The 15,388-nt window shown below is 44.8% G+C and overlaps 1 protein-coding gene across 3 annotated transcripts in view; it reads left to right on the top strand.

Annotated features, from left to right (window-relative positions):
• Positions 1-15,388, top strand: part of zswim8 (zinc finger, SWIM-type containing 8) — a 183,809-nt gene that overhangs the window by 124,251 nt on the left and 44,170 nt on the right. For all 3 annotated transcript variants that reach the window (XM_060854349.1, XM_060854348.1, XM_060854351.1), the window contains exons 12-16: positions 2,763-2,894; positions 7,055-7,234; positions 9,724-9,907; positions 10,850-10,948; positions 14,800-14,924. In XM_060854349.1, coding sequence (XP_060710332.1) covers positions 2,763-2,894; positions 7,055-7,234; positions 9,724-9,907; positions 10,850-10,948; positions 14,800-14,924 — 720 coding nt within the window. The remainder of the gene's footprint in view (positions 1-2,762; positions 2,895-7,054; positions 7,235-9,723; positions 9,908-10,849; positions 10,949-14,799; positions 14,925-15,388) is intronic.

Here is a 15,388-nt window from a genome sequence, read left to right as displayed (position 1 = left end):
CACAAAGACTTAATCATTTGAGAATGCAGCCCACATGTGCTTCATAAAAGGTCAATGTCATGCACTTTCTGAGGCACGCTCCCATTTCTTGTCACTTGAACTATTGATAAGCTGAAAGTTGCCTCTGACCAGTTACTGTCCCAATCTGACATGAGAACTGCGAAAGCTAATGAAACAATGCTCCAATATCAAATCAACCACTAACATCTTCAGAGTGTTTGAATATTATAACAAGACTGCTCTCCCATTAGACTGAGGTGGTTTAGCTTGAGGATCAGCACACCTCAGGCAAGGGGCGATATCGAGAAGGACAGTCCTTCGTTGTAATCTCAGCCCATGTGGGAATTGAACCATACTCCTGGCATCTGTCTGCCTCACAAACTGTCCGGCCAACTGAGCTCTCCAACTCCTCTAACAGTATAATGCATCTGTTAGAAAAATCCTCAATTTCTTTATTTAAGAGAAGATTCTTGACAAGATGTGACTGCCATTAACCATTTATTGCCTGGCGCCAGTCTCCCTTGAGAAAGGATGGTGAGCCACTGGATTCTGCATGATGGAGGTGGTCTTGAGGTGATCCTAGGTAGTGAGTTCCAGGATTTAGTGACCCAGTGATGATGAAGGAATGATGGTGATAACATTCCACGTTAGGATGGCATGGGACTTGTCATAGTCATACAGCATGGAAACAGGCCCTTCCTCCATGCTGACCATGTTTCCCAATCTAAACTAGTTCCATTTGCCTGCATTTGGCCCATATCCCTCTAAACCTTTCCTATTCATGTACCTGTTGTAAGTGTACCTGCATTTACCACTTCCTCTGGCAGTTCATTCCACATACGAACAACCCTCTATATGAAACATTTGCCCCTCCGGTCCTTTTAAATCTTTCTCCCCTCACCTTAATAATGTGCCCTTTAATTTTGGACTCCCTCACTGTGGGGAAAAGCCCAATGTCATTCACCTTGTCTGCGTCCTGCATGGTTTTTTAAACCACTCTTAGGTCACCTCTCAACCTCCTACACTCCACAGAAAGGAGTCTCGGCCTACCCAGCCTCTCCTTATAACTGAAACCCTGCAGTCCTGGCAACATCCTTGTAAGTATTTTCTGAACCCTCTGCAGTACTTTTTTCCTGACAATTCTCTCTTTAAAGCTAGCTAGGCGTGTCTTTCATGCCTTGAGGCAAGGCTGCAGGAGGTAGAGGTCTCCTAAGCTCGCTGCCTTTCCAGAGCTCGGGACATTGAAAGGTACTGTCGATGGAAGCTGGGCCACTTGCTGCAGTATGTCTTGATGATGGTTCTCTTCCAGCAGCAGTGTTACAGTCTGACCTTATATAATGGAAAAGCTATCATACGCTGGATGCTGCAAGTACACAACAGGTTAGCTAACATCTACAAAACAAAACAAGAGATTATGTTGGTTTGGGTATGAATGGATCAAAAGTTGACTGACCTGATAGGTGTTTTCTAGAAGATTTTGTTTTCATGCTAGACTTCTAGCAATTCCATATTTCCCTTTTTGTTTTCTTATAGCAATCTAATTTTCCTGCTTGCAACCCAGTTTTAGACCAATAACTGGCTAGTTGCCTTGAAACAAGTTAACTGCTATATGGGTTCCTCTGTTTACAACATATGAACTCTTGTGCTTACAAACCCCCATGCACTCGAGCACCTGTACAGTCAGTTCTGATATAACATGATAGTTTCGTTCTCATGCGATCTCGCATTACAAGATAATCGCGCAATAGCTGCCCCATTTAAACTAATGGGACTGGAATCGCATTATAGCCAATACAGGTAAGGGAGGTTCATGTTCTATAAATAACCGTCTAAATTCTTCAATTGCGTAAAACCCAAGAAACACATGTTATAGCACAACTGGCTGTACTCTTAAACTCTCATCTTTACAAACATAATCACACACAGGAGTCATGATTTTAATTTTGAAGATCTGATATATGACTGTCCCCTTGTACTTAGAAAAACTATATGGTCTTGCATTGTTTTCTGACCTGCGTACAAATTGACTTGAGACTGGACTCTTTGTCAGACCCTGTTTGCAAACCAGGGACTGTATTCCCTGTGTGTTAGAGGTGAGGGATTTGAGGACAAGTGAAGGTTCCTCCAAGGTTTCACTTGCAGTGATTTTCAATCTGTAAGTACCAAGGCAATGAGATTATAGGCACATGTTTGTAAACCTCCCGCACAGTAATCAGTATTGAAAGACAAGAGACTCGCATTTATATAGTGCCTTCCACAATCTCAGGATGTCTGAAAATGCACTACTGCTAATGGGAGTATATATTGAACTTATAGGGAACACAGCAGCCAATTTGCATACAGAAAGCTCCCATAAACCTTTTGCTAACAGTCCATTTGTTGATCTTTATGACATTTAAGGGATCTAATACTGGACACCCCTGTTGCTCTCGAACATAATGCAGTGGGATCATTTAAAAAGATGGATAGATTCCCAGATTAGCCTGTTGTTCAAAAGACATAGCTCTGACAGTGCAGCACTCCCTCAGCACTGCTGGGGAATGCCAGCCGCGCTATTGTCCCTTGACCACTGGAGTGCGCTGTGAGCCCAGTACTGTCCTACATGGGGTCATGGGCACTACTGACCAAGTCACATGAAGCTGCTGAGAGTTCAGAGAAATTTGCTAATTTAGTGAGCAGCTGGATATCTCGGCCTCCAGCACCAAGTTTCATCTAGTTCTTGGTTCGTTGTTGCGGCTACAGTTTTCACCTGTTTTCTCTAGGTATTATTTGCCTGTGCAGAGGCTCTTTACGCTCACGGCTACAATAACGAAGCTTGCCGATTGGCGATTGATCTCGCCAGAGACCTTCTGGCTAATCCTCCGGATTTGAAGGTGGAACAGCCTCAGACAAAGGTAAACACAAAAGTTTCAATACTTGATCAATTTCCAGTCATTGCTTCTGTTTTATGGTGATTTTGTTTTAAAAGTAGGGAATTTGTTTAAGCATGGCGTTCTAAACTTTTAACGATTGTATATCCATGCCTATAATTATTTAACAGTCCTTTGCATTTTGATAGTACCTTTAACACACTCTAAAGGCTTCCAAAGCTCAACATTGGAAGGACAATGGTTGATTCCAAACTATTTGGAAAGACAAGGGGAAAGTTTGTCAAACAGGAATGGAGAATGGAGAGAGTTGAAGTGGTTTAGTGACAGGAGCAGCTGAAAGCATGATAAAAACTGACAATGCACATTAGGTTAGAATCAGGAGAGTGCAGTTATGGAAGGATTGAAGGTTGGAGCAACTTGCAGAGCTTTCCAGGAAAAACAAATACAATGAGGACTCTTTTCAAATGGGAATGCAGCCAAGACTGGGAGCCAGTGCAATCTATTAGCTAGACCTGGTGGAGGAGCCGATGTTTAGGAAAAGGATTGGATGTGTGTAGAGAAAATATTTTCACTTGCGGGGAAATCTGAAACTATTGGCTGCAGAAAGGAAACTTCACCCAGAGGTTGGTGAGAATGTGGAGCAGCTCAGACAAATATCATAGAGGCATTTAAGGGGGACGCTGGATAAACACAGGATGGAGAAAGGAATACCAGGATACCATGGCAGGTCTGAGGAAGCAGGATGGAAGGAGGCGCAAATGCTACCCTAGACTAGATGGCCTGATTGACCAGCTCTTGTGCAGTATCTTTGATGTAACTCTGTCACCGCAGGGAAAATATTCTGGATACTTGTGGCAATATTTTGATTTAAAGTATTAATAAGTTGGTGGGGCCTTGTTTGTAGAATGATGCTTTTAGTTTGTTACCTCAAAGTGCCTCCAGCATTGCCACCTTGAATGGAAACTGTAGGTACCACCAGGAGTTTTCTCTTATATTGATGTATCCTCAAACGGTGGAAAAACAAGGGCATGATCTAATTGTACTGAGCGACATTCTTCGGTTTGAACACATTAACAAAACTGTACGTGAGACTCAAACTAGTAGCTTGCACTTGGATTGTATGGTACTGTAGCTTTAAGGATTATTTTGTCCTTTTTTTTGTTTTGGAGAGGTTTTAAGGCAGAGGTTCCGAGCAACCTAAGAGAAGATGAACAACATCTGAAGCCTTGGGTGTGTTTTTTTTTTGGAAGTTGGAACAATAGATGCATCCTGAATGGGTGTGGTCAAGCTCCCACCCACAGAACCAGGATCTTTAATTTAGCTTCCAGCAATTGTTGCTGGGTCTCAGCAAGGTTGGGAGGCAGTGAATATCTCTCGGCTGCTACACACGCTTCTCTCAGAATTGTCTTTTGATGTTCTTTCCTCTTGGATTGGAGAACGGCGTGTGAGACAATCTGTGTCTGAATTTGCCTTTTTGCTGAGGGTGTGGTTATGATGTTGCTATATTGGAACAGTCACAGCTTAGTAGTAAAATAATCTATTATTCTATAAAATTTTCCTGTAGGGTTAAGTTATTCCAAGTTCCTCTTTTTTTGGTTGTATTTTAACTGTAGTGTTGAATAAATTATGTTTTGCTTAATGTTGAGTAGTTTGACCAAATTGTATCTGGAACACAACACCTCACACTTTCCTTTGAAATAGGAGCATGTTAGGGTCTCGGTTACCTCCTTAATGTATTTTGAGAGGGTCGGATCTGGTCCATGACAGGATAAAAATGGTGGCAATACATCTCAGGTGGTGTGATGTGAACTACCTAAGTTGCAGTTTTGCTTTTATGTTGCAAAGCACTAAGGTGATTGACAACAGACCAAGAGTGGGGATGAGGGGAATTTTTAAAAATCTTAAACACAGTGTGTAATGATAATATGGAACACGCTGCCTGACAGGGTGACAGAAGCAAATTTAACAGCAACTTTGAAGAGGGATTTGGGTAATTTTTGTTTTGATTTTATTGTCACGTACTCAAGTACAAAACTGCAGGAGTACAGTGAAAAGTGTCTAATGTTGCCACACAGATGCCATCTTAGATACAGGTATGTAGCTACAGACTCAACCAAGTAGAAAGAAAGAACAAAGTTAAAAGTTAAACATTGTAGTAATTATGGTATAGCGTAAAACATACCAAATAAGGTTAGAAGTTACACTTTGAAGACCCTCTTAGTTTTAAGTAGAAAATAAAGAAATAAAGCTGAAAGTTCAAACATTACAGTCTTTCATAAGTGCTTAGCCACGGTAGGACCGCTCTTCACAGAATCACTTTGAGATTGCTTGGAAAGAAAATGTTAACAGGACTATTGAAGGAACCCCTTGATAGGATGAATGGTCTCTTTCTGTGCTGCATAGGCCTGTTGTCTTGGCTGTAACAATGGGAATGATATCCTGCTCGCAGTGAACCAGCCTAGTGCAAGTCCGTCTCCATTCTGTGGAGGTGCCGGTGTTGGACTGAGGTGGTCAAAGTCAGAAATCACCTGGCACCAGGTTACAGTTTATTTAAAATCCCAAGCTTCCAGAGCCCTGTTGGACCTATAATCTGGTGTCATGTGACATCTGACTATCTTAATTCTGAATTTCATGTCAACAGTAATTGTGGTGTTGTTTCTTCCTTGTCTACAAGATTATTACTTAGCATTGTGCACTTTGCAGGGGAAGCTGTACCCTGTGATTATAAGGTACATTGGCACGTGCCATTATGTTGAATGCTGCTGGGAAATAGTAACTGACAGAGCGAGAAGGACACTGAACAGATTCATACGAATGAATTGTAAAACATTTTATAGATCAGTAAGGCATGTGGGACAGATTTCCAAAGGGTTTTTAAAAAATCTCTTGGGGGGAGGGGATTGATATGTGCTGAGAAGGGCACCTGAGGTTTATGCAATTGGAGAGTATTTCTGGAAAGAGACCTTCTGCTAAAGTCTTTCACTCGTCAGGATAGGCGAAAGAACGCCAAAACAAAATGCCTGTAGTTGGTTGTGATTCGATGCTTGCTGATCAAGTCCGAGTGCGCTAACTGCTACACTAACAACCAGTTGAAAGTAATCAGTTGAGCTGATAATTTGGCTGTTGTGGAAGGTGACAGACATTCGTACGTAATGATCTTGTCCCTGCAAACAGATGGAACATGTTCACATTTGTCACATTTTGTGGCCTAACCAGAGGCTTAGTAGATTAGGTTACTTAGATTAGATTAGATTACTTACAGTGTGTAAACAGGCCCTTCGGCCCAACAAGTCCACACCGACCCGCCGAAGCACAATCCACCCATTCCCCTACATTTACCCCTTCACTGAACACACAACAGGCAATTTAGCATGGCCAATTCACCTGACCTGCACATCTTTGGACTGTGGGAGGAAACCGGAGCACCCGGAGGAAACCCACGCAGACACGGGGAGAACGTGCAAACTCCACACAGTCAGTCGCCTGAGGCAGGAATTGAACCCAGGCCTCTGGCGCTGTGAGGCAGCAGTGCTAATCACCATGCCACTCACAAGTAGTTCTCCATCACTTTCTCCATAGCAACATCTCCGCCAATCAGAGTTGACTTGCCAATGATTCAGCGCCCTTCTGTGATGTAAACGATGTGGATCATCTGAAATTTGATGTTTTTACTTTTATCCTGAGGAGAAAGGCTTCAGCAATTTACAAATCCTTTCTGAATGAGTGTAAAGTCCTGCTACTTTGTCCGAAAGATGCAGGGCGAAATAAATTGATCATCAGTAAAGTCAATAATCAATTGTCTGAATGGCACAAAAGGACTAATTTTACGTGGATTCTGTGTAGAATGGAATAGATGGCAGGGAGGGTATGGCCTTTCAGGACTGAGATGAGGAGAAATGTCTTCATGGAGAGGACTACGAACTCTGTGAATGTGTGGTAGCTGTGTGCGTTGGAATCGGATATTTGGTTCTTAAGGGGAATGATGTCAGGATGGGAAAATGGAGGTAAGGTCGTGGATGGTTGCTGATCTTCTTGAATGAAGGACAGGGTTAAAGTGCTGCATAACGTACTGCTGTTTTATCTTCCTTGCGTCCTTAGGGAGCCCGTAACGTCTCCACACCTGGCACTTGACTGTCCCTTGTCCCAATCAGCATTGACAGCGTATAAACTTGCTTCCATTTCAGGGCAAAAAGAACAAGGTTTCGACTCACAAGCAGACCCTCATTGCCACCAACACCCTGGCGAAGGCTGCCTTCCTGCTGATCGTCCTCAGTGAAAGGCAGGAACTCCACGATCTAGCCTATAGCATTGGAATGTTTTCCCTGGAATTGCAGAGACCACCAGCATCAACGAAAGCCCTGGAGGTGAGCTACTCAAAGTGTTGTCATTGGATATTTGGTAATAATTTGGAGTCATAAAGTTCTCAGAACCACATAAATGACAATTTTATAGAAAACTTCCAGAGGTGCTGCAGTTTGGGAAAGCAAATCTTAGCAGGACTTATACACTTAATGGTAAGGTGCTAGGGAGTGTTGCTGAACAAAGAGACCTTGGAGTGCAGGTTCATAGCTCCATGAAAGTGGAGTTGCAGGTAGATAGGATAGTGAAGAAGACATTTGGTATGCTTTCCTTTATTGGTCAGTGTATTGAGTACAGGAGTTGAGAGGTCATGTTGCGGCTGTACAGGACGTTGGTTAGGCCACTGTTAGAATATTGCGTGCAATTCTGGTCTCGTTCCTATCGGAAAAAAGTTGTGAAACTTGAAATGGTTGTGAAAAAATTTACAAGGATGCCACCAGGGTTGGAGGATTTGAGCTATAGGGAGAGGCTGAACAGACTGGGCCTGTTTTCCCTGGAGCGTCAGAGGCTGAGGGGTGACCTTATAGAGGTTTACAAAATTATGAGGGGCATGGATAGGATAAATAGACAAAGTCTTTTCCCTGGGGTTGGGGAGTCCAGAACTAGAGGGCATAGGTTGAGGGTGAGAGGGGAAATGTATAAAAGAGACCTAAGGGGCAACGTTATCACGTAGAGGGTGGTACGTGTATGGAATGAGCTGCCAGAGGATGTGGTGGAGGCTGGTACAATTGCAACATTTTAAAGGCATTTGGATGGGTATATGAATAGGAAGAGTTTGGAGGGATATGGGCCGGGTGCTGGCAGGTGGGACTAGATTAGGTTGGGATATCTGGTCGGCATGGACGGATTGGACCGAAGGGTCTGTTTCCATGCTGTACATCTCTGTGACTCTATAACCACTACCATCAGTAAATATCCCATCCTTGATGAGGCCTCTCTTGGAGTACTGTGTCCAGGATGTTGTTAAGCTAGAGAGGAATCAGAAGAGATTTACCAGGATGTTGCCGGGTATGGGAGGTTTGAATTATAAAGAAAGGCTGGATAGGCTGGGACCTTTTCCCCCGACCGTAGGAGGTTGGGGGGGCGGGGGGGGGGGGGGGGGGGGGGGGGGGGGGGAGGTGTATAGATAAGGTGAATGGCAGGTGTCTTTTCCCTAGGGTGGTCTATTTCAAGACTAAAGGGCATATTTTTAAGATGAAAGGAGAAAGATTTTAAAATAGGCACAAGGGGCAACATTTGTACATGGAGTCTGGTTTAGATGTGGAATATAGATAAGGAACAGGCACGGATTTGTTCGGAACTGTGCTCTCTGCTGTACCTTTGCTGGAAGGCGAGCGTAAACCCTGTTCTTCATCTTTTATTCATGGAATGAGGATGGTCAGCACTTGTCCGTCTCTAATTATGCCTGAGGGCAAAGGTTCGATTCCCACCACAGCAACTGGTGGAATAAAACTTCCATTAATAAAATCTGGAATTGGAAGTTACCCTGCGCATTGGTGGCTGTTAAACTATTCCTGACAATAATGTTTATTGTTGGTAAATGCAATGTTAGCATTCATTTCGGGAGGACCCGAATACAAGAGCAGCGATGTAGAGCAGAAAGAGGCCATTCAGCCCATCGAGTCTGTACAAACCCTCTGTATAAGGCTCTGGACAGACTGTATTTGGAATATTGTGAGCAGTTTTGGGCCCTGTATCTATGGAAGGATATGCTGATCTTGGAGATGGGTCCAAAGGAGGTTTAAGTGAATGATCCTTGGGGTGAAGAAGTGGTTGAGGACTCTGGGTCTGTATTTGATGGAGTTTAGAAGGATGAGGGGGGAATCTGTTCAAAATTTACAGAATACTGAGGGGTCTGGACATGGAGAAGATGTTTCCACTAATGGAAGAGACTAGGACCTGGGGGCATAGGCTTAGAATGAAGGGGTGACACCTTTAGAACTGAGATGAGGAGGGATTTCTTGAGCCAGAGGGTGGTTAATCTGTGGAACTCATTGGCAATGCTAACTTGCCCCATAGTGACCAGGGATGTGCAGGCTCTGTGGAGGAGCCATGGGAAACGCAGGGTGAGGGGGATGGGGAGGTGGGATGCTCTTCAGAGGGTTGGGACAGACTCGATGGGCTGAATGGCCTCTTTCTGCACTGTAGGGATTCCGTGATGATTAACTCAGCCTTGAAGACTCCCATTGGAGTGAAGAATCCCGTTTTCTCGATGTCGGTTTTGTGCAGAGTTGAAATCCTATCTTGCAGCAGTATACTTCATGTTACAAAGTTCCATGTGTTTTCTACCGGCCACGGTGGATTTCTTGGCTGTTTTGATTGGTGTCACATTCCTTTCCATCCAGGAGCTGTGTTTGTGATGTTCCTGTGCAGTTTGTACTCCAGGGTACCTGAGCAGCTTGTGAGATGTCGGCCTTTATCACCACTCTGTGGTCAAGTAACAATGCTGTATGGACGTGGTTCGATATCCTCAAAGTATCCCGGTGTTTTCCAGGTGAAGCTTGCCTACCAGGAATCCGAGATTGTGGGGCTGTTGAAGAAGATCCCATTGGGTGTGAATGAGATGAACACAATCCGGGAAAGAGCGGAGCAGCTGAGAGAAGGCAGTTTCTGTGATTACAGGCCGGTTCTGCCACTCATGTTGGCCAGCTTCATCTTCGATGTCCTGTGTACTCCAGGTAAAGTGCTGCCGGGTCTCTGTGTTTGTAAGGTACCTGCAGCTCATGGACAAGCCAATTATACCCCCTCCTCCTTCTGTGTGTCACTCTCTCTGGGTGTGTGTCACTCTCTCTTAATCTGTTCCCCTCCTTCTCGATCTATCCCCCCCGCCCCCCGACTCACCCCCTCTCTCTCCCTGTCCCTCTCTCTCTCTCTCTCTCTCTCTCTCTCTCCCTCCCTCCCCCTTGTCTCTCTGGTTCCTCACTCCCCCCCGACGCCCCCTCCTCTGTTTCTCTCTCTCTTACTCTCTGTGTCCTTCTCTGTCTCTCTCTCTCTCTCTCTCTGTTCCCCCCCATCTCTGTTCATCTGTTTCCATCCCTCTGTCTGTCCGTGTGTGTCTCTCTTTCTCTCTCCCTGTCTCTCTCTCTCCCTGTCTATCCTCCCCCCCCCCCCCACGCCATGTGTCTCTATCCTCCTCTTCTTTCTCTTCCCCCCCCCCCCCCCAAACTTCTGTGTCTCTCTATCTCTCCTCTCCTCTGCCCCCCCAGCTCTCCTGTTCTGTTTTATTGCCATACGAACGAAACCACATTGACGACATGAATCTCATTTGCTACCGGTAAGTTGGGTGGTGGCACTGCATGACATTGGGGAATGTGGTGATTAAGCCTGGCTCTGAATAGGTAAGAACGCAGGGGCTGAGGGTGGACTGGCAGTGATCTGTTTGCTGACCATTTGATAGTTGTTTGGATTTAATCCCAAAGAAGATGTGAACCAAGATGGCGGACTGGGGAGGAGGCGAGTGAGGAGAGACTGACATAAAATATGACCCAAAACTGATGAGAAATAAATAATCCATCACCCTCTGTGACTCATCTGTTCTCTCAAGTGGGCTTTGGTAACAGGAGCAGACTGGGGGATAAGGTGGCTTAAGGCAAGTTTCTGACTCTTTCTCTTTCTTTCAGTCGTTTCACCAACTGGTTCAAGACCCCCAAGCCGTAATCGGAATAATGAGATGCCTGGTGATGAGGAGCTTGGATTTGAGGCAGCTGTGGCTGCATTAGGTAGGTCGATGTTTATTAACACAGCAACAGTAAATTGTAACCAAAGCGAAATACTGCTGCTGCTGGAAATGTTGAACAAGCAGAGAGAGACCCCTAGAGAAACTCAGCGGGCCTAGCAGCATCTGTGCAGAGACAGAATCTGAGTTCATGTTTCAAGTCCACTATGACCCTTCCTCACATCTGGATTCAAAATGTTGACAGCAAATTGTGTTTATATAGAGCCTTTGTAGTAAGATATCCTTCAAGGCACTTTGAATCGTAGTATCAGAATCCCTATAGTGTGGAAGCAAGCCATTTGGCCCATCAAGACTACACTAACCCTCCAAAGAGCATCCCACCCAAACTCACCCTGTCCCTACCCCATAACCCTGCATTTCCCATGGCTAACCTACACGTAGAGTCCTTGAACACGGAAACAGACCGTTCGGTCCAACCAATCCATGCTGACCATAATCCCAAACTAAACTGGTCCCACCTGCCTGCTACTGGCTCATTTTCCCTCCGAACCTTATCCTATTCATGTATCCATACAAATGGCTTTTAAACGTTGTAATTGGACCTGCATCCACCACTTCCTCACAAAGTTCATTCCACATGCAAGCTACCCTCTGTATAAAACATTTGCCCCTCATGTCTTTTTTTCTAAATATCTCCTCTCTCATCTTAAAAATGTGCCCCCTGGTCATGAAATCCCCCAATCCTAGGGCAAAGGCAGCTACCATTAACTCTATCTATACCCCTCATTATTTTATAAACTTCCATCAAGTCGCCTCTCAACCTCTTATGCTTCAGAGAAACAAGTCCCAGCCTATCCAGCCTTTCTTTATAACTCTAACCTTCCACACCTGGCAACATCCTGGTAAATCTCTTCTGAAGAGGAGAAAGTGAGGTCTGCAGATGCTGGAGATCAGAGCTGAAAATGTGTTGCTGGAAAAGTGCAGCAGTTCAAGCAGCATCCAAGGAACAGGAAATTCGACGTTTCGGGCATAAGCCCTTCATCAGGGCTTCATCAAATCTCTTCTGAACCCTCTCAAGCTTGATTATACCCTTCCTATCATTGGGTAGTCCGAACTGGACACAGTATTCCAGAAGAGGCTTCACTAATATCCTGTACAACCTCAACATGACTTCCCAACTACTATACTCAAAGGGCTGGGCCATGAAGGCAAGTGTGCCGAATGACTTTTTAACCACACTGGCTATATGTGACGTAAACTTCAAAGGTTTATGTACCTGCATCCCTGTTGTACAACACTACCCAATGCCATACCATTTATTGTATAAGGCCTACCCGTGTTTGTCGTACAAAATTACAATGCCTCACATTTATCCATCTACCATTTTTCAGCCCGTTTGATCAAAGTTCCCCCTGTGATCTTACAAAACCCTGGAGGAAACCCATGCAGATATGAGGAGTCTGGGCAAACTCGACACAGTCAGTCAGCCGAGGGTGGAATTGAACCTGGGTCCCTGATGCTGTGAGGCAGCAGTGCTAACCACTGAGCTGCCATGCCGTCCACTTCACAGGAAATTTGTCAATTGAAGTATGAGCAACATGGGGAAATGTTAGGTGGAATGACCAAAGTCTTGAAGAAAAAGGTACACTTGAAGCAATCTTCTAGGAGGAACGTGAGGTTGAGAGCCAGAGAGAGGTTCCTGAACTTTTAGCCCTATCAGCGAAAGGCACAGTGAGCAATAATATATTCAACACAAAGAGCTGTGGATGCCGGCAACCAGCAACAGAAAGGGGAGAAACAAGCATGTCAGGCAGGATCTGTTCTGACGGAGGATCACTGGATTCGAAACATCAATTGTGTTTCTCCTTCTGCAGATGCTGCCAGACCTGCTGAGTTTCTCCAGCAATGGCTATTTTTGTGCCCAGCTCATAATGATGAACTGATGAAAATCAGCGATGCTGACGAGGTCAGAGTTAGAGCAGTGCAGCTGTCCAGCAGGTTACAGAGATACAGACTGAGGAAACAAGAGGAATCAGGAACAGGAGGAGGCCTTTCAGCCCCTCGAGTCTGTTCTGCTACCATTCAGTAAGATCATTGGATGATCAACAACCTTTGGACCATATCCCTTCAATTATTTTGTTGAGGAAAGGAATTATGAGATAGATAATACCTTTGCTCAACAAAAAAAATTGAAGGGATATGGTCCAAAGGTCATTGATCATCCAATGATCTTACTGAATGGTAGCAGAACAGACTCGAGGGGCTGAAAGGCCTCCTCCTGTTCCTGATTCCTCTTGTTTCCTCAGTCTGTATCTCTGTAACCTGCTGGACAGCTGCACTGCTCTAACTCTGACCTCGTCAGCATCACAGATTTTCATCAGTTCATCATTATGAGCTGGGCACAAAAATAGCCGTTGCTGGAGAAGGGCTTATGCCCGAAACATCGAATCTCCTGTTCTTTGGATGCTGTCTGACCTGCTGCGCTTTTCCAGCAACACGTTTTCAGCTATTATCTATCTCAGGCTTAAACCGAACAACTGAGCCAGCATCCACTGCTGTTTTTGAGAATTCTAAACCTTTCCCACCCTTTGTGAAAACGAGGATGAAAAATGTTTAACTTGGTGGCTTATTAAGAAGCAGGTGTAGGATAGTGAACACAAAGCTAATGGATGATTAGGAATTTATTTACGCTGCTCAGTTATAATACAAAATCCATTTTAAAAAACATTGAACAACGTAATTCCAATCTCATTGGTCACCGACTAACCATTACCAGATCAAAGGTATTGCTATTTCATTTTGTTTTTGTTTATGGCTTGAAACAATTTAGTTTTAGATGAAATGTATTTGAATATCAATAAAGTTTCCTGACATATGAAATTGAACATTTTGTAATTTTTAAAATATCTTACATGGGATGTGGATGTCCCAGGCTGGGCAGCATGTATTGCCTGTCCCTAGTTGCACTTGAGAAGGTGGTGTGGTGCTGGAAAAGCACAGCTGGTCAGGCAGCATCAGGAAGGGCCTGTGCCCGAAACATCGATTCTCCTACTCCTCAGATGCTGCCTGGCCTGCTGTGCCTTTCCAGCACCACACCTTTTGACTCTGATCTCCAGCATCTGCAGTCCTCACTTTCTCCTTGAGAAGGTGGTGGTGAGCTGCCTTCTTGAACCACGATGAGGAGGTGCTGGTGTCGGACTGGGGTGGACAAAGTTAAAAATCACACAACACCAGGTTATAGTCCAACAGGTTTATTTGGAAGCACTAGCTTTTGGAAGGAGCAGCACTCCAAAAGCTAGGGCTTCCAAATAAATCTGCTGGACTATAACCTGGTGGTGTGTAATTTTTAACATCTTGAACTGCTGCAGTCTAAGCGCTGTAGGCAGATCCGCAATGCCGTGAGGGAGGATGTTCCAGGATTCTGATGCAGCGACAGTAAAGGAACAGCGATCTATATCCAAGCTGGAGTGGTGAGTGGAGTTTGCAGATGGTGTTCCCGTTCACCCATGACAAAATTCTTCCAAGGTTGTCGCAGTTGTGGACGGTGCTGTCGAACTTGCCTTGGTGCATTGTGACAGTACTATCTTGTAAGTGGTCCACACTGCTGCCATTGTGCAATGGTGGATATGAGAGTGAATGTTTAAAATGGTGAATAGGTGCCTGTTTAACAGGATATAGTGTCCTGGACAGTGTTGAGTTTCTGCTGCAGTTAGAGCGGCACTCATCCAGGCAAGTGAGGGAGCATCCCGTCACACACTTTTCATGGTGGGTCAGGGCTGGGGAGGGAGCGGCTGTGAGCTTAAAGTAACAAGGTGCTATTGTTGTCCCCGAAAACCTCAGCCGTCCTACAGGGAGATCTCACAGTTTTCTCTGTTTCTGCCTGTCTTTCCCCAGGAATGAAAACCACGGTCAGTGAGGCAGAGCATCCACTGTTATGTGAAGGTACCAGGAGAGAGAAAGGAGACCTTGCACTTGCCCTGATGATTACGTACAAAGATGACCAAGCTAAGCTTAAAAAAGTACGCACAGTGGCGAGATCTGTAATGGTGCTGGATTGTGGGTGGGAGCTCTCCCACAAGATATTGTTAGTACAATTCGAGGCATAGAAAGCGATAAATCAGCCCATTGCATACCTGCTGGTTCTGTCTCCATGCTCTTGCTCAATCCTTTCACGTTCCCTTCCTTCGAGTGCCTATCCAATTGCCTTTTGAAATCATCAATACACTCCATTTCCACGACCCTTGTTGGCAGTGAGTTTGTTACAACGCACTGCGTTAATAAAGCGTCTTCCTCACATCTCCCATTTTCCCAAAATCTAAAGTCTGTGTCGTCTTGTCCATGAACCATCATGCATATGAGAACCATTTCAACTTGTGGACCTTATCTAAACCTCTCCTGGTCTCTCTCACATTTATCAAAAGTTCCTTCATCTCCTTTGCTCCATGGAGGACAAACACCAGGATCTCCAACCTAACCACAGTCG

Source organism: Hemiscyllium ocellatum, chromosome 43, assembly GCF_020745735.1.
Source record: "Hemiscyllium ocellatum isolate sHemOce1 chromosome 43, sHemOce1.pat.X.cur, whole genome shotgun sequence".
NCBI lineage: Eukaryota > Metazoa > Chordata > Chondrichthyes > Orectolobiformes > Hemiscylliidae > Hemiscyllium > Hemiscyllium ocellatum.
Note: the sequence above shows the minus strand (reverse complement) of the source record. Positions and strands in the feature narration are given on the sequence as shown.